This window comes from Saccopteryx leptura, chromosome 3 (genome assembly GCF_036850995.1).
Source record: "Saccopteryx leptura isolate mSacLep1 chromosome 3, mSacLep1_pri_phased_curated, whole genome shotgun sequence".
In the NCBI taxonomy this organism is placed as follows: domain Eukaryota; kingdom Metazoa; phylum Chordata; class Mammalia; order Chiroptera; family Emballonuridae; genus Saccopteryx; species Saccopteryx leptura.
The window spans coordinates 255,161,405-255,179,918 of record NC_089505.1 but is presented as its reverse complement, the minus strand read 5'-3'; the positions used below and the strand labels follow the sequence as shown (position 1 = coordinate 255,179,918).

At 35.1% G+C, this 18,514-nt stretch overlaps 1 protein-coding gene across 7 annotated transcripts in view; it reads left to right on the top strand.

Annotated features, from left to right (window-relative positions):
• Positions 1-18,514, top strand: part of EHBP1 (EH domain binding protein 1) — a 571,353-nt gene that overhangs the window by 387,726 nt on the left and 165,113 nt on the right. For all 7 annotated transcript variants that reach the window (XM_066378173.1, XM_066378175.1, XM_066378171.1 and 4 more), the window contains one exon: positions 5,009-5,198. In XM_066378173.1, the coding sequence (XP_066234270.1) occupies positions 5,009-5,198 (190 nt within the window). The remainder of the gene's footprint in view (positions 1-5,008; positions 5,199-18,514) is intronic.

The window sequence follows — 18,514 nt, the reverse complement described above, 5'->3', positions numbered from 1 at the left end:
CACTGAGAATACCAATATTCAAGTGGTTAGAAGGAGACCTAAGTGGTTAGAAGCAAGCAGAGCAACATGAATAAAAAGAACAATAGTTAGATACATTTGTGTACATACTAGACGTTTTATAAAAGTTGCCTGCAGATAAATGTACATTTAGTTAGAATTGCCTGTTTTAAGGAATTCTGTTAATTTTATCTAAGCACAGATCCTTTTGTAATATAAAAAATCTATCTTCTAACATTTCTGTTTTTCTTAAAATTAGCCATATTTAACATAACAAATTAATAATGATAGTTATTTTAGCAGCTATCATCTTACAAACTACTGTGGAAATTTGTTATATGGAGATTTAACCAGGAATAATTTTTTAAAATATCACCCAAATAATTCACATAACTGAATTAATTCTGTTAGATTGGAGTGGGCCTAGTTGGCCTGACACATTTAACATCAGTTCTCAAGTAGTAAGTCTGGGGGAAAATATTTTCATTTCTAAGTTTTAGAGTTTAAAAGAAAATTTTTTTTATTCCATTTCTTTACACTTATCTGTCTTTGAACTACTGTTAGAGTTTACAAAACAACTATATTAGACTGTCGATAACATTAGTAGGACAAATAAAATTGTTCTAAGGATTAAATAGGTTAATACTTGTAAAACACTTAAAACAGTACCTAGCACAGCATAGCATTTTTTAAATGTTAGTAGTGTTATTGGCAGGCCCTCATTCTAGACTGGTTGTGATAACTGGTTACCTGTTTTCAGAGAGAATGTTCAGCTTATTCTGAACAACTAGTTATTTTAAATTGTTCCTTGCTTTGATTTCCCCAAGTTCTTCAGTAAGTGGTAAGCACGAGATATAAATACTTCAAGCATATCTCAGTCACTAGGCAAGAATATTTTGGTCTGAAAGCTAATTTTCAAATATATATCCACATATCTACTTCCTATTTTTTTTCTCTTGAATGCATAGACATAAGAAGAAGAAGAAAAAGAAAAATGGTTTTGATGTAGATGTCTACTTCACTCAATTAAAACCAGCTACTCTGAACAAAGTTGAGAGCGTTTCTGAGGTTGTACTCCAGCTCAGTGGGAAGGAGTCACATCATTCTAATCATTACTATGAATAGAGAGTGTGGGTGAAATCACAAATATTTCCCATCTTCTGTTTTAGATATACCTGGTAACCAGAGTAACTATATATATAAATCATGTGGCTATACATATAAATCCTTAGGCAATAATTGGTTTTAGTTTTTTTTTATTAATTCATTTTATTGGGGTGACATTGATCATCAGGGTACATAGGTTCAGAGAAAACATCTCCAGGTTATTTTGACATTTGATTATGTTGCATACCCATCACCCAAAGTCAAATTGTCTCTGTCACCCTCTATCTGGTTTTCTTTGTCCCCCCCACCCCCGCCCCCGCTGTAACCACCACACTCTTGTCCATGTCACTGAGTGTCATTTTTATATCCCACCTATGTATGGAATCATGTAGTTCTTAATTTTTTCTGATTTACTTATTTCACTCAGTATAATGTTATCAAGGTCCATCCATGTTGTTGTAAATGATCCGATGTCATCATTTCTTATGGCTTAGTATTCCATAGTATATATGTACCACATCTTCTTTATCCAATCACTTATTGAAAGGCTTTTTGGTTGTTTCCATGTCTTGGCCACTGTGAACAATGCTTCAATGAACATGGGGCTGCATGTGTCTTTACGTACCAGTGATTTTGAGTTTTGGGGGTATATACCCAGTAGAGGGATTGCTGGGTCATATGGTAGTTCTATTTTTAATTTTTTGAGGAACTTTCATACTTTCTTCCATAGTGGTTGTGCTACTTTACATTCCCACCAACAGTGGATGAGGGTACCTTTTTCTCCACAGCCTATCCAACACTTGTTATTACCTGTGTTGTTGATAATAGCTAAGCTAACAGGTGTGAGGTGGTATCTCATTGTAGTTTTGATTTGCATTTCTCTAATGGCTAATGAAGATGAGCATCTTTTCATATATCTGTTGGCCATTTGTATTTCTTCCTGGGAGAAGTGTCTGTTCATGTCCTCTTCCCATTTTTTATTGGATTGTTTGCTTGTTTGTTGTTGAGTTTTATGAGTTCTTTGTATATTTTGGATATTAGGCCTTTATCTGTGCTGTTGTTTGAAAATATCATCTCCCATTTAGTTGGCTGTCTGTTTTGTTGTCAGTTAAACAAAAACTTCTTAATCTGATGTCCCATTCATTAATTTTTGCCTTCACTTCCCTTGCCTTTGGAGTCAGATTCATAAAGTGCTCTTTTATAAACAAGGTCCATGAGTTTAGGACCTATGTTTTCTTCTATGTGTTTTATTGTTTCAGATCTTATATTTAGGTCTTTGATCCATTTTGGATTAATTTTAGTACAAGGGGACAAACTGTAGTCGAGTTTCATTCTTTTGCATGTGGCTTTCCAGTTTTCCCAGCACCATTTGTTGAAGAGGCTTTCTTTTCTCCATTGTATGTTGTTGGCTCCTTTATCAAAAATTATTTGACCATATACATGTGGTTTTATTTATGGGTTTTATATTCTGTTCCATTGGTCTGAGTGTCTTTTTTTCTACCAGTACCATGCTGTTTTGATTATCATGGCTCTAGAATATAATTTGAAGTCAGGTATTGTAATGCCCCCAGCTTTGTTCTTTTTCCTTAGGATTGCTTTGGCTATTCAGGGTTTTTTATAGTTCAATATAAACCTGATGATTTTTTGTTCCATTTCTTTAAAAAATGACATTGGAATTAATATACAAAAGTCCATTGCCTTCTTATCTGCCAACAATGAAACATCAGAAAACAAGCTCAAAAAAATAATCCCCTTCATGGTTGCAACAAAAAAAATAAAATATCTAAGAATAAATATAACAAAGAATGTAAAGGATCTATATAATGAAAACTACAAAGCATTGTTAAGGGAAATCAAAAAAGATACAATGAAATGGAAAAATATTCCTTGTTCTTGGATAGGAAGAATAAATATAGTCAAAATGACTATATTACCCAAAGCAATATACAAATTTAATGCAATTCCCATCAAAATTCCAATTGGTTTTAGTTCTAAGTGAGTTTGGCACTATAATAGTTCAAGTAATATGCACAGTTGAAACACAGGGCTGTCACCTGTATAGGTCTTATATGACTTAGGTAGTATTCCCTTGGTATAGTCACTGTGTTTGGGTGATCTGGTGCTTAGATTTGTAGACTCAAATTCTATTGTTATTATTCATGCAGGATATTAGACTGTACGAAACTGACTAGTGTTGAGAAAAAATGCAACTAACTAAAAAATGAGAACCAGAATAACAATTTATTATTGTGTAATAGGAAGGAAACTCATCTATACCAGATGCTTGTGTTTATGAATCACTAATGAGAAAAAAAAATCCACCTACTCCTATAAGGAGTTAGTTAACAAGGAGGATTTTCTGCCTGAACCTAGCCTCTAGGTTGAGAAAAGGAAAGAAAGTCTTCCCTGAGAAGTTATAAGCACAAGCCCACCCCTTTGTGAATCTAATGTATTGATAGGATTGTCTGAGACCCTCCAAGCCAAGAAAGTAACATATAAAGTACCTCCTAAGGAATCAATGAACAAATAAGGTGCTGCAACAAAGAATTGATGCTTCTCATCTCTCTCTCTTTCTGTCTGTCCCTACCTGTTCCCCTCTCTTTGTCTCTCTCACTAAAAAATACACACACACACACACACACACACACACACGTGTGCGCGCACAACTAATAAGATTTTCTAAAGAAAAGAGAAAATAAAGAAGAGGCTATAAAAGAGATAATGGATGATAATTTTTCATAAATGAAACACATGAATCTTCAGACTCAGGATATATAAAGCATCTGAAACAAAAAAAAATTGAACTCACACTTAGACATAACATAGTAAAATTGCACAAAACTAGAAATTAAGAGGTCTTAGCAGTCACCAGATATAAAAGATGACTTACAAAAGAGCAATAATAGGCTAACAGTAGGCTAATATCTTCAAAATGCTGAGGTATTTTTTAAATGACAATTAGAAATTTTCTACCCAGCTAAACTATCATTAGGTTTATCATTTCAGGCTGAAGTAAAGACATTTTTAACTCAGGAGAATCTACTACTAATAGAACCTCACTGAATGAACTTCTAAAAATATTTCCTAATGAGGTTAGAATTTAACCCAGAAAGGGATGAAATGCAAGGAAAAATATGTTTGTGTGAGGAGTATTAAAAAACAATATTTCCACATCTAAATTCTTTTTCCTTGGGTGTGGAGAATAAATAGGTTTTACTATTATTAAAAACACTTTCCTAAGAGTCTAGATATAGTAAGAGCTGAGTTGACCTTGTGTTAAAAAAGTAAAAAATACCTTTTAAAAGGGGAACGTTTCGCCTGACCTGGTGGTGGCACAGTTGATAGAGCATCAGACTGGGATGTGGAGGACCCAGGTTCGAGACCCCGAGGTCGCCAGCTTGAGCGCAGGCTCATCTGGTTTGAGCAAAGCTCACCAGCTTGGACTCAAGGTCACTGGCTCAAGCAGGGGTTACTCGGTCTGCTGAAGGCCCACAGTCAAGGCACATATGAGAAAGCAATCAATGAACAACTAAGGTGTCGCAACAAGAAACTTATGATTGATGCTTCTCATCTCTCTCTGTTCCTGTCTGTCTGTCCCTATTTATCCCTCTCCCTGACTCTCTCTGTCTCTGAAAAATAAAAAAAGAAGTGGAACTGAATGGAACAAATAAAGCTATCTTTAAAAATAAATAAATAAATAAATAGGGAACATTTCATTGTTAATAATTAACAACACACAAGGTTAACAATGATTGTTTCTAAAATGTAGGTTATCAGTGGTTTGGTTTTTTTCTTAGAATTTCCAGTATTTTCTAGTTTTATAAGTGAGCATATTTTAAATTTATTTCAGTTAAATATAAACTATTTTTAAAAGACATTTAACAATACTTCTTTTTTCACTTAGATCAAATCCTTTTTATGAACCTAAACCAACTCCTTCTCCAAATAACTTGATAAATCCAATTCAAGAACTGGAAACTGAAAAGAGAGTGAAAAGAAAAGCCCCAGCCCCACCAGTCATCTCACCAAAGACAGGAGGAATAAATGAAAACACAGTTGTTTCTGCAGGAAGAGATCTCTCCACTTCTCCTAAGGTAGGAGTTTATTCTTAGTAAAATATGTATGAATACCCCCCCCATGCAATTAATTAAAATGAAGAAAAGTAATTGTTAGCTATTTTTGATGATTTAAAAGAAAAGTCCAAATAACTTTACTATACTGCAACATTGTATATGTGTTTGGGAAACTATGTATATATAGTACAGTATGGATTGGATAGTTTGAGTTAAGATTTATTTATTAATTTTTTTTGTTGTTTATTTATTTTACAGAGACAGAGAGAGAGAGAGAGGGATAGATAGGGACAGACAGGCAGGAACAGAGAGATGAGAAGCATCAATTATTAGTTTATTCGTTGCGACACCTTTGTTGTTCATTGATTGCTTTCTCATATGTGCCTTGACCGTGGGCCTTCAGCAGACCGAGCAACCCACTGCTTGAGCCAGCGACCTTGGGTCCAAGCTGGTGAGCTTTGCTCAAACCAGATGAGCCCGCGCTCAAGCTGGAGACCTCAGGGTCTCGAACCTGGGTCCTTCCACATCCCAGTCCGATGCTCTACCCACTGCGCCACTGCCTGGTCAGGCGAGTTAAGATTTATTTTTTTAAGTACTATTTTGAAATCAGAGAAAGAGAGGCATTATAATTATATGACTAGTGATTTAAACAAAGGATACGTTAAAGCAGCTAGCTCAGCGGTTCTCAACCTGTGGGTCACGACCCCGGTGGGGGCCGAACGACCAAAACACAGGGGTCGCCTAAAGCCATCGGAAAATACATATTTATTATACAATACATTTTTAAATAAAATATGTATTTATTATACAATACATTTTTAAATAAAACATATTTATTATACAATACATTTTTAAATAAAATATGTATTTATTATACAATACATTTTTAAATAAAACACATATTTATTATACAATACATTTTTAAATAAAATATGTATTTATTATACAATACATTTTTAAATAAAATATGTATTTTCCGATTGCTTTAGGCGACCCCTGTGTTTTGGTCGTTCAACCCCCACCGGGGTCGCGACCCACAGGTTGAGAACCGCTGAGCTAGCTAGATGTGAAGGACAGCTTACACTGATACAGAGGAAGGAGTAGAAGTCATCCTTTGAGAAATGTCCTGGAAGATTAAGGTTTAGGCAGAGAAATGCTTAATTGAAGAATTTCAATATTGTCACTTTGATATACATAACTTAAAATTTTCCCTTATTTTCACTATTTTTAAATAGATTTTAATACTTAATAACTACATAGAAAGGTAAAACTTATAACAAAGTCTGAATCTTTTAAATGGTTTCATTGCAAATGGTATATCTTAAATGTATAAGGTAGAAATGTTGTATTTAGCAAGTTTTTTTTAGATGAATAACTTTCTCTCATCTACTCGTGGATATTTTCTTGTTGTTACTATATTATCTTATATAACTGTCCCAGATAGGTAGGGAAGAATATGATGAACTTGAACTGAGAGGGATAAAGTAAAAGCCACAGGTCCTCCAGCCAGTAGAGACAGGCTTTGAAAATGGCATTTTCATTAATTGTATTATATATGAATCCTACTCCACTTTAGGTGCCTGGGCTGCTGTTTTTCTCAAGGGCATCCAGGGTCAGTAATTTTCACTTCTTTCTGTGGCTTTCATTAAATACCAGAGTTCTGAAATACATAGCTTGTTTGCCTGTATTTTCATTGTTTTAGAGGGAGATTGAGTTTACTGAGGTCTTGACTGGGCTAGTCCAGAAGTCAACCTCTAGGTGTATGTTTTTATATCACACATTTTTTTTACACTATAACTTTAGGGGTGAAGCTAGGACCAAATTCTGTCTTTCAATTGGCTGGGAAAGGAGGGAGGATATGGGGTACTCTACATGAAAGTAGCAAATGGTAGAAATGTAAAGCAAAAGAGATTGCTAGTTCCATGGAAGGCCAGTAACAGGAACATAAGTCAGAATCAAGAAACTACTTAGGTCCTTTATCCATTCTGTTCATCAAACATAACTAAACCTATCCCTTATGTCCCCAAGTCTCTCCTGCCAGCATGCTCCCTGCCCCATTATCTTCTGTCATCCATCAGGATGGAGTTTGAAGCTAATCAAGAAATTCTAGTCTCTTTCTAGGAAAGTGGAGAGGACCATAATAGTGTCTGTTGCTTGCCAGGCAATATTTTTTCCCCACATTTGATCCATAGAACAACCTGAGAAATACATACGATTATCTCCTTTTTATGTATGAGAAACTGAATCTTAAGTAACTTGCTCAAAGTGATAAAACTAGTAGTGACAGTGTCAGGTTAAAAGTTCAAGTCTTTTGTGTCTAAAACCTATACTTTTCCCACTGTGCCAGTTTGCCTGTAACAGAGGTATTTCTAGTTCCAAGTTGGAACTCTTAATGCATTTTTTTTCATAGAAACATTGTTATATATGGTGATTAAGTTCTGTTGTAGTGATTATAATATGACTGTTCTTTACATATTTTGAAGATACTGTTCTATCGCAGATACGTGTGGAGTGTGTGATGTTTATAGGAAAGGCTGAGCATGTGCCATCATGTTTCTCTTGGAAAACGCTCAGTTATGCTCAGACACAGATAGTAGAAACAATCATTTATATCCATGGTAACCTGCTGATCTGGGAGTTAGTTTAAATAACAACTATGTGAAAGGTAACTGTGAAAACTTAATTTATAAAAGATTAGAGGTAAAGGGAGGTAGAAGAAGGTATAGAGGGATAGTGATGGAAAGAGACTTTTGTCAGGGTGGTGAACACAATACAGTATACCCATGTATTCTGGAATTGTGCACCTGAAACATGTATAGTTTTGTTAACTAGTGTCAACCCAATAAATTCAATAAAAAAACAAAAACAAAACAAAAGATTAATGATACATTATTAAATGAAAAACAAATTATGTAACGGTATAGTATAAGACTTCCTCTATGTATGACGTTTCATTCAAAGAGCTTTATTCACACATATACATGTGGACATACACATGTATATTATGGAAGGAATTACAAGTAACAATATTGGTGACCTTTGAGGAGAAGGGTTTTGGTAGCATGGAGGTTATGCAAAAGATTGAGGAAGGCATTGCTTTTCCTTTTTTTACCTTGGCTATGTTTGAATTTTCAAACCTTACACATTTTACTTTGTTTTTGTTTGTTACACTAATAAAGGTTTTAGAATAATGAGATCATGCATCCTTTTGTTGTTGCCTTCTACACAAGTAATAAGACAACATTACCTTTAAAAAATGATCTTTTAGGAGAAGTCACTTTTAGGTTTGAAGAGTGAGATTAAACTATTTGGTGGCAACCTGGGTTTCATGAGGTGCCTTGGTGTCTGGCACTGGACACCAGGTATGGAGGCTTAGCTGCAGGCTGCTAAACCCCCTGATCCACATTTACAGCACAAATCCATCCACATTCATTTATTTTATATGTTGAAATTCATGTAAGATTTCATTTGGGAAAAAATGGATCTTTGCCAAACTGAAAAAAAGAAATTGGAAACTACTAACTACACACTTCTGTATGAGATAAGGAAGAAGATTAGAATCAATGGCATACTTACAATAGTAAGAAATGATAAATGGCAAGTGAGGAAACACAGGAGAATGTGCTTATCCATCAAAGGAATATGTATATTCCTCTGTATGTGAGTGTACATATATTCCCACAGTAGTCTGGGATATAGTCCTGAAGACTTGGCAGTATTAAAGCGTAGTCTAATAATTGACCATTTTGGCAACCTTGAGTCAACATGAAAGAGTCTTCCTCTGTTTTATATACAGTACTCTATTTAAGAAATTAGGAAATTGTGCTTTACATGAAAACATTTTTATTTATTTAAATTATTAAACAGTTTTAATGCCTAAAAGGGTAATCTTCCTGGCCAATTATTTTCCTTATTTGTAAATTGAAAAAGAAACAATAGTTGAGATAAAGCTTTTGATAAAAATCAAGCTCAAATTTTAGTCAAGTAATAAAAGGATATTATACCACAGTTGTTATGTGTAACACAGTACCAAATAGCACTAAATGGAACTGCCTACAGAAGCTGAAGAGCCTTTACTGTCATAAAATGACAAGTGCTCAGCCAGAAGATTAGTTTTCCTACCTGTCACCTGAAACTACTTATTTTTAATAAAAGTTATGAAAAAGAACTAGGACCAGTGATAATAAGCTTGTCCTTATATTGCAAATAAAATTCAAACTACCCCCAAAGGCAGCTAAGGATCCCTTAGTGTCATAAATCCACATGAGCAGAACACTTGAGACCATTGATTTCTGCATTTGTAAAATGATAAAACCACAACACTTTTAAAGACAACTTAAGAAAATGACTAATGTTTAGAGAGGTAACCTGACCTTAAACATACAACCATCCAGTAACAGAAAATAAGTTAGATCAGTGGTGGCTGACCACTATTTACTGACTGTGAATAAACTCTGAACACCTAGGTATAACTCATGCAACTTAGTATGAAATGCAATTCAAATTATGAAAAGATTCTCAGCGTCACTATTCATCAGAGCAATACAAATTAAAGCCACAATGAGATATCACCTCACAGCTGTCAGAATGGCTATCATCAATAAATAAACAAACAGGTGTTGGTGAGGATGTGGAGAAGAGGGAACCCTTGTGCACTGTTGGTGGGAATGCAGACTGGTGCAGCCACTGTGGGAAACAGTATGGAGTCATTTCAAAAAATTAAAAGTGGAATTGCTTTAGGACCTAGCAGTTCTGCTTCTGGGGATATATCTGAAAAGCCTGAAACACTGATTCAAAAGAATTTATGCTCCCTTGTGTTCACTGCAGCATTAATTATAGAAGCCAAGATTTTGTGTCTCTCAGTAGATGAGTGGGTAAAAAAGCTCACGATATAAAGAGCCAACTATTAAGGACAATAAAGAATTAAAATAAAGTTATACTTTTGTGATAACATAAAAAAGAGTCACACTGTACATTTGATGATGAAATTACCCTGGTCCAGTGGAGAAGGGCTCCCTCAAAGATCCTGTTTAGTGGAGCTCCAGTGATCGACAATGATACCACTGTCCACTTGCTCTATCTCTAAAAGCAAAAAACCCTATCCATTTCTCTGAAGGCCCAGCTAAATAACTGAAGCCTTCTCTTATACTGTTACCTCTCTCCAGAAAGTTCTGGCAAAGACCTAAGGTTTACATTTGGATGTTTTTGTACTTGAATATAGATTGCCATAACTTGGGAAGCCCAGGGTAAACCAAAGTCAAACTTACACACAGCAGCCCTTTCCATTGGTTCCAAAAGCAGATTCAAACCACAGGTCAAACACCTTTCCCAGCTCTTGCACATAAATGCCTCCTTCTAGAAAATTCTTTACATCCAGTTCTGTCTATGCAAAACTGTGTAGGATGGTGCCTATGAGCCATTCATGCTGAAAAACATAAGCACACAATCAGGCTATTAATTTCCATACGTGTAAATTGAAAATGTCTCAAACCTTCTAAAAATCATAAATAGAATGAGAATCAAAATTTGTTTGAATACAATGATAAACACACAGTTATTATGTAAAATAAAATGCCAGGCTGCATTCAATGTTAGCTAAGGGCGAAAAAGCTAAGCTTAAGTTACCTGTAAAATTTTGACTTACTGGAATACCTTACTTATCAGAATATCCTGTTGGGGCATTCCTATATGTATCACCTTTTTTATTGATTAATATTCTTTTGGTTATAACTAATAGAAACAAGCCATTTGGTTGATTTGTTTTCTTTTTCCTAAGCCAAAAGTCTAAGTTGGTATAGAGACCAAAGGATAGTCTATAGAGCCCGAGAGGTAGAGGGTATAGTAGTGCCTCAGGAATCCATTGTGTCTGTTCCCCTTTCTGGAATGGCTTCAATCTGCCTTTACGTGTTTTTTGTTTGTTTGTTTGTTTGTTTTGTATTTTTCTGAAGCTGGAAACGGGGAGGCAGTCAGACAGACTCCCGCATGTGCCCGACTGGGATCCACCCGGCATGCCCACCAGGGGGCGATGCTCTGCCCATCTGGCTCTGTTGCAATCAGAGCCATTCTAGCGCCTGAGGCAGAGGCCACAGAGCCATCCTCAGCACCCGGGCCAACTTTGCTCCAATGGAGCCTTGGCTGCAGGAGGGGAAGAGAGAGACAGAGAGGAAGGAGAGGGGGAGGGATGGAGAAGCAGATGGGCACTTCTCCTTTGTGCCCTGGCCAGGAATCGAACCCGGGACTCCTTCACGCCAGGCTGACGCTCTACCACTGAACCAACCGGCCAGGGCTTGCCTTTACCTTTTAAATTTAGTCAAGTTTCTTTTCTTCCTGCAAAATAATTTTTGTTCTGAAACTTCTCTTTGAGTGTAGCTGACTTTAGCTAAAGGTTAGGAACAAATCACACCTACGTCTAACAAGAGAGATTAGAAAATTGAATCAACTACTATATGTGGAGCCTGATCTGTGGTGGCACAGTGGATAAAGCACCAACCTGTAACACTGAGATCGCCGGTTCAAAACCCTGAGTTTGCCTGGTCAAGGCATATATGGGAGTTGATGCTTCCTGCTCCTCTCCCCTTTCTCTCTCTCTCTCTCTCTCTCTCTCTCTCTCGCTCTCTAAAAAAAAGGAATGAATAATAATAAATAAATAAATAAATAAATAAAATTAAAAATATATATATATATGTGTGTGGAACTTCCCAGAATTATTTCTTGTAAGTTTTAATTAAATTTATTGGAGTGACATGGGTTAATAAAATTATATAGGTTTGAAGTGTATAATCCTATAATATATCATTTGTATATTGCATTGACTATTTACCCTCTCCAGTCAACTCTCCTTTCATCACCATATATTTGACTCCTTTACTCCCTTCCCCCACCCCCTTTTTTCTCTCGTAACCACCATAATGTTTTCTGTGTCTATGAATTTTTGTTTATTTGTTCCATTTCTTGCTTTCAGCTTTATATCCTGTATATGAATGAAATCATATGGTTCTTGACTTTTTCGCATAGCATGATATTCTCAGGTTCATCTGTGTTCTTGCAAATGGCAATATTTCATCTTTTCTTATGGCTGAGTCATATTCCATTGTATATATGCACTATATCTTCTCTAAGCAATCATCTCTCAAAGGACACTTTGGTTGTTTCTATGTCTTGGCCATTGTGAATAATGCTGCAGTGAACATAGGGGTACATATAATTTTACAAGTAAATGTTTTCATATTTTGGGGGTAGATACCCAGAAAAGCAACTGATAGCTGGGTTTAAGATTGTATTAATCACCTGAGTCTCTAGTTAATGCAATTTCAGTTGGAATTAGCATTATCTGTGGGCTATAGAAGCCTCAAATGACAGTTTAAATAAAAGAAAAATTTATTTGTCTTCGAAAATATTAAAGTCCATTGCTGATAAAATAGCCTCACAAAGACATCAGGGACTCAGTCTTTTATTCTGCTGATTCACCATCATCCTCAGCATAGACTTCTTACCTTGTGGCTCAAGGTAGCTGCTTGAGCCACAGCTGTTATGCCTTATTCCAGTTAAGAAGAAAGGACAAAAGTCATACCTACCTCTAACAGGAGAGATTAGAAAATTAATCTTTATTCTGGGCAATTGTATTACCCATTTAGAAGTCAGGGGTTCTATTACTCAGACTGATGGTTGCCAAAGGGGAAGGAGTTTGGAGAACTGCATAATAAAGGTGAAGGGATTGAGAAGTACAGATTGGTAGTTGCAAAATAGTCATGGGTATGTAAAATACAGTCAATAATATTGTGATAACTATGTGTGGTGCCAGTTGGGTACTTGGAATGTCAAGGGGAACGCTTTGTAAAGTGTGTGATTGTCTAACCACTATGCTGAACACCTGAAACTAATAAAAAATAATACTGAATGTAAATTGTAATTGAAAATTTTTTAATTTTAAAAAAGGAAAAAAAAGCAACTATAAAAAAGAGTCAAGGGTTTTATTACTAAGAAAGAAGAGTAGAATGGATATTAGGGCACAGTTAGCAGGCTGTGCCATAGATGTTTTTTTAAAAAGTGAAATCTGTAGTGGCAACACAGTTTTCTATGAGAAAACCTGAATAATAACTACTTGAAATAACTATTTTAAAATGAAATTTGAAAACCAATTGTAAACATTAATGGAAAGTTTTCAGAATATTTTGCACCTGAGCGTCTAGGAGTCAAGGAACAGTACAATAGAACGCAACAAGAAGAAAACCCTGCACAAAGACAGACAAAAAACTCAAGCTACCAAAATTTGAATAATATTTCCTTCAAAATCAGCTCACTATATTTATGTCTGAGAAGAATTATTAGTGAGGATATTGAGAAATATCCCCTTTTTGGCCCCAGCAATATCAATTCTAAAATATATTTAAGCATATGGACTGGAGGGCCTGGACTAGGGTGAGGCAAGGGGTCCTGGGGCACAAAATTTTTGAAGCACTTGCTTTCAGATTGTACACATACAGACTCTACATCTGCTCGTCACCTTCAGTCTGATGCTTGGCACTGCCTTGCCTCATGCTAATTCCAGCCGTGGTGCACAGATATTGTAGAACATCAAATTAATGAATTAGAAGACAAACTTGAAAAATTCTCTTTAGAATTTGAGGTGATAAGAGAAGAGATTAAAGTAATGAGAGAAAAATAAGAATAAAGGATAGTTAGGAAGATTACTATTTTTATAATGGAGATTGTAGAGATGAGAAAAGATGAGGAAAATAACTTATCAGAGAAAGAAGAGAATTTATGTGAGCTGAAGAATTACTTGGGTCTTTAGATTAAAAGGGTTTATGAGTACAAGGCAGGATGAATGGATTGAGATAGAAACCTAAACATATCTTAATAGTATTTTTGACTATAAAATACTACTCTATACAACTATAGAAGTCATTTATTTAGAAAGAGTAGCTATGATATCTTAGGTTCTAAAGTAAGTTTTCAATGAGTTTCAAAGGGCCTGAGCTGTGGTGGCTCAGTGGATAAAGCCTCAACCTGGAATGCTGAGGTCACCATTTCTAAACCCTGGGCTTGCCTGGTCAAAGCACATATGGGAGTTGATGCTTCCTGCTCCTTCCCCCCTTCTCTCTCTCACTCCCCCCTCACACACCTCTCTAAAATGAATAATTTTTTTTAAAAAGTTAAAAAAATAAGTTTCAGAGAGTAAAAATTATGTTTTCTGCCCATAGTGTTTTAATCTAGAAATCAATAACTAGAACAAACCTATATATTTGAAAATTAATATACATTTTTCAAGTAATGAATAGGAAAGAAGACAATATAAACAGGAAATAAACTAAAAATCTAATGAAAATTTTTTGTTTTACTGCTTGTGTTGGTGAGGAAGATATTTACAATCAAGTTGAATTCTTGTGATTATTTCTATGAAGGTTTTATGTTTCCTTAAACTTTTTGCTTGGCACTGTTTTTTAACATAAGTCCCAACTTGAAAAGCTTGAAGAACATGCCTGACATGTTTGATCTTGGAGAAGAGTCTCAAAAACAATCACAGTACAATTGAATTACTGGAGCAACTAGATATCATAAAATGGCTTAATATTCTTTCACTGTCTGTTTCCATAGCATTAAAGCAAGAAGTTAGGACATATTTTCAGTAGTAATAGATATTCTTTAACTGGCTTATGTACAGAAGGGCAAACTACTGTGGGACATGTAAACTTTTTAATACCTGGATTAAGAGTTGTAATCTAAGGATTAATATATACAGTATATGTTGGCACCATTATCATTAAGGATGTATGAGTATTTTTTTTTTTTGCAAACCTGAATGTAGCTAGATCATTTCCTTAGGTCTTGCCTTTGTAACTCAGGAATCTTTTTGTCCTTAAAAAAAAAAATACTTAAAATAGTATTCAGTGTAGTGCTGGAGAAAGAAGACTTTTAAAGCTAGATAAAACACCTCTGATAGTGATCTTGTTGAGAAAGAAACTCAGTAGTTCAAAATACATTGTGAATAAATATATAATTCTTTGGAAGTGTAACATTATAGTATAACTTTACAATAAAATATATTTATGTTCTAGAATTAAATTCCAGAGTTTGGAACCATTCTTATACCTAGAATGTCTTGTGAAGCTCAAGAGATAATGGCTTATGTGTACTGTATTAAAATTTCTAATTCTATGATGTAATAATGTGGATAAAAATCTTAAAACTATTTCTTTACCACCATCAGATGCTTTTGCAGTGGAAACTTTAGTGTTTACCTCCTAAAATTGCCTTTGGAAAACTTAAGTTTTAACATAGCTAAGTTTTTTTGGGTATTGTTTTTGGTTTTGTTTTTTACAAAGACTATCCATATTTCTTATAGTAAAACCTTATAAGTGTACAAAACAGAATAGGCTCATCTAATTGTAACAGTCTATTTTTAATAAAAAACAGTCAGTTCTTTTATGTACTCACCATAGCTTGAATTTATAAAGTACAGCACCTCATTTGGCCGGACTTTATTAAATTAAAAGTAATGTGCACTTAAGATTTTCACATAATTTTATTTGTTATTGATTGATTTTAGAGAAACAGAGAGAGGAAGCAGAGGAGAGAGAGAGAAGCATTCATTTGTTTTCCCACTTAGCTGAGTATCTATTGGATGCATCCATTTGTGCCCTGGCCAGGAATCAAACATACAACGTTGGCATTTCATATGACACTAACCAACTGAGCTAACCGGCTAGGGCCTTCACACAATTTTAAAAAGTTTGTTTAATTATGTACTGTTCTCCTTATATGTATTTCTTTAAAACATTAATATTTTTACATTTATTTATTTATTTTGTGTGTGTGTGTGTATTTTTCTGAAGTGAGTGAGAAGCAGGGAAACAGAGAGACAAACTCCTTCTGCGTGCGCCTGACTGGTATCCAACCAGCATGCCCACCAGGGAGTGATGCTCTGCCAATCTTGGGGCATTGTTCTGTTGCAACCAGTCATTCTAACTCCTGAGTAGGAGGCTTTGGAGCCATCCTCAGCACCCAGGCCAACCCTGCTCCAATGGAGCCTTGGCTATGGGAGGGGAAGAGAGAGATAGAGAGAAAGGAAAGGGGGAAGGGTGGAGAAGCAGATGGGTGCTTCTCCTGTGTGCCCTGACTGGGAATCGAACCGGGGACATCCACATGCCAGGCTGATGCTCTACCACTGAGCCAACTGGCCAGGGCTACTACTACTAAAACATTAATATTTTTAATTTACTTAACAAAACTTGACACAGCAGATGTTATTTTTATTTTAGCCTATACTATTCTCACAAATTTAGACTTGACTAAAATACTATTTTAATAAAGAGATTATTTGTTTGCTTTTTCCCCTAGGAAAAAATGTGTTTACTATAAAGCACCAATTTTTTGAAAAGAAAAAAATTACTTTAAAATACTTACTTAATACCAGTTAACATATCATGTACAAAACATTACCAATTCCATATTAATACTATTGAATAATGATGCTTTCAAAGATGCATTACCAAGGATATTACTGGTATAGTTCTTAATTTTTAAAATATTAACTCAGACATGTGCACTTTATAATTTCCATGAGCAGCAGTCATAACTTTAATAAACATTAACAATGAAAGACATTTATAGAAATTTCTAAAAGATATTTTTTAATAGAAGTGTTACTTTTATATAACTCTGAAGGAAGCATCAAAAGTAGTCTTACCCTAACTTAAAATTCTAACACCTCAAAAAGAAGGAAAGCTAAACAAACAGTATATGCTTTACCATTTTAAACTGAGTATACATAGTATATAGTTCAAAATAAAAATTTCTTTGAGTACCATGATTTAATTCTGTATCATATAAAACTTGATTAGTAACCTGAATATATATTTTCAATTTTAAGAAATGTTCTTGTGTGTACATTTGTATAATGTCTTTAAAGCAGAGGTCGGGAACCTTTTTGGCTGAGAGAGCCATGAATGCCACATATTTTAAAATGTAATTCCGTGAGAGCCATACAACGACCCGTGTACCTTACGCATTATCCAATAATTAAATGCCTTTGTAATTTTGGTAATATCAACTGGATTTCAAGGAAATGTACCATTTTGCAATCAAATGTAATCTTGTGATTTAAAATATAGTACTATATATACTATAATGTATTCCAAATATGTCTCTGTAGCTTCAACTTTTCTTTCATCTGTACCTACTCAATGTTTATATTTGCATAAAATTGAACTCTTTATTTACTTCCAAACTTGCTATTCTTCCTATTTTCCTCATCTCTCAGTAAATGGCGCTGCCATTCACCTAATAGCTCAGACAGAAAACTGAACAGCTGTCTTTTCTCTTTCATTTTCTACACACTATCAAATAGAACTTTATGTGTCCTGTATCTGTACTAATATGGTAGCCATATGTGCACTTAAAATGGCTGTGCAGCTAAAGAATTGAGTTTTAAGTTTTATTTCATTTTAATTGTCATATGTGACTAGTGGCATTATATTGGACAGTATAGAATCTTCAATCTATTAGTAAGTCCTAGAAGTTTTACTCTTCTAAATGTATTCTAAATCTGATCACTTCTCACCATCTCTTCCACTCCACTGTGATATAATCCACTGTCAGCTCCCTCCTTTCTTACTTCAGTAGCTTCTCAACTTATCTCTCTGCTTCTACTTTTATATCCTATCCCAAGTCTATTTTCAACACAGTAGAAATCTTTTTAAAAATGTTATTATTTGATATTTGATTTATGCAAAGTAACATAAACTATAAGTTATAGATCATAACAACAAAATGAATGCCACCCAATGTTAAGCACTAAAACTTTACCAATAATGTTAAATCTACCCAGAATGCTTCTGCCCTATCCCTCTGCCTTTAAATCACCTCCGCCCCCCAACCCCAAACATAGCTACTAACTGTTCTCTTATATGTATGAACCTCTAGACAATATTTATTTTAAACTTTATAAAAAATGATATTGGATGTTCCAGGTTAGAGTCCCGGTCAGGGCACACAGGAGAAGTGCCCATCTGCTTCTCCCTCTCTCCCCCTCTCACTTCTCTCTTTCTTTCCCTCCTGTAGACATGGCTCGATTGGAGTGAGTTGTCCTTGGGCACTGAGGATGGCTCCATTACTTCTGCCTCAGGTGCTAAAGTAGCTCAGTTGCCAAGCAACGGAGTAGCCCCAATTGGGCAGAGCATCACCCCCTAGTGGGTTTTCTGGGTGGATCCTGGGTGGATCCTGGTTGGGGTACATGCAAGAGTCTGTCTCTGCCTCCCCTCCTCTCACTGAATTAAAAAAAAATGGCACTAATCTGTACACCAAACTATATGTTATTTAATTTTCTTGTTTTGACC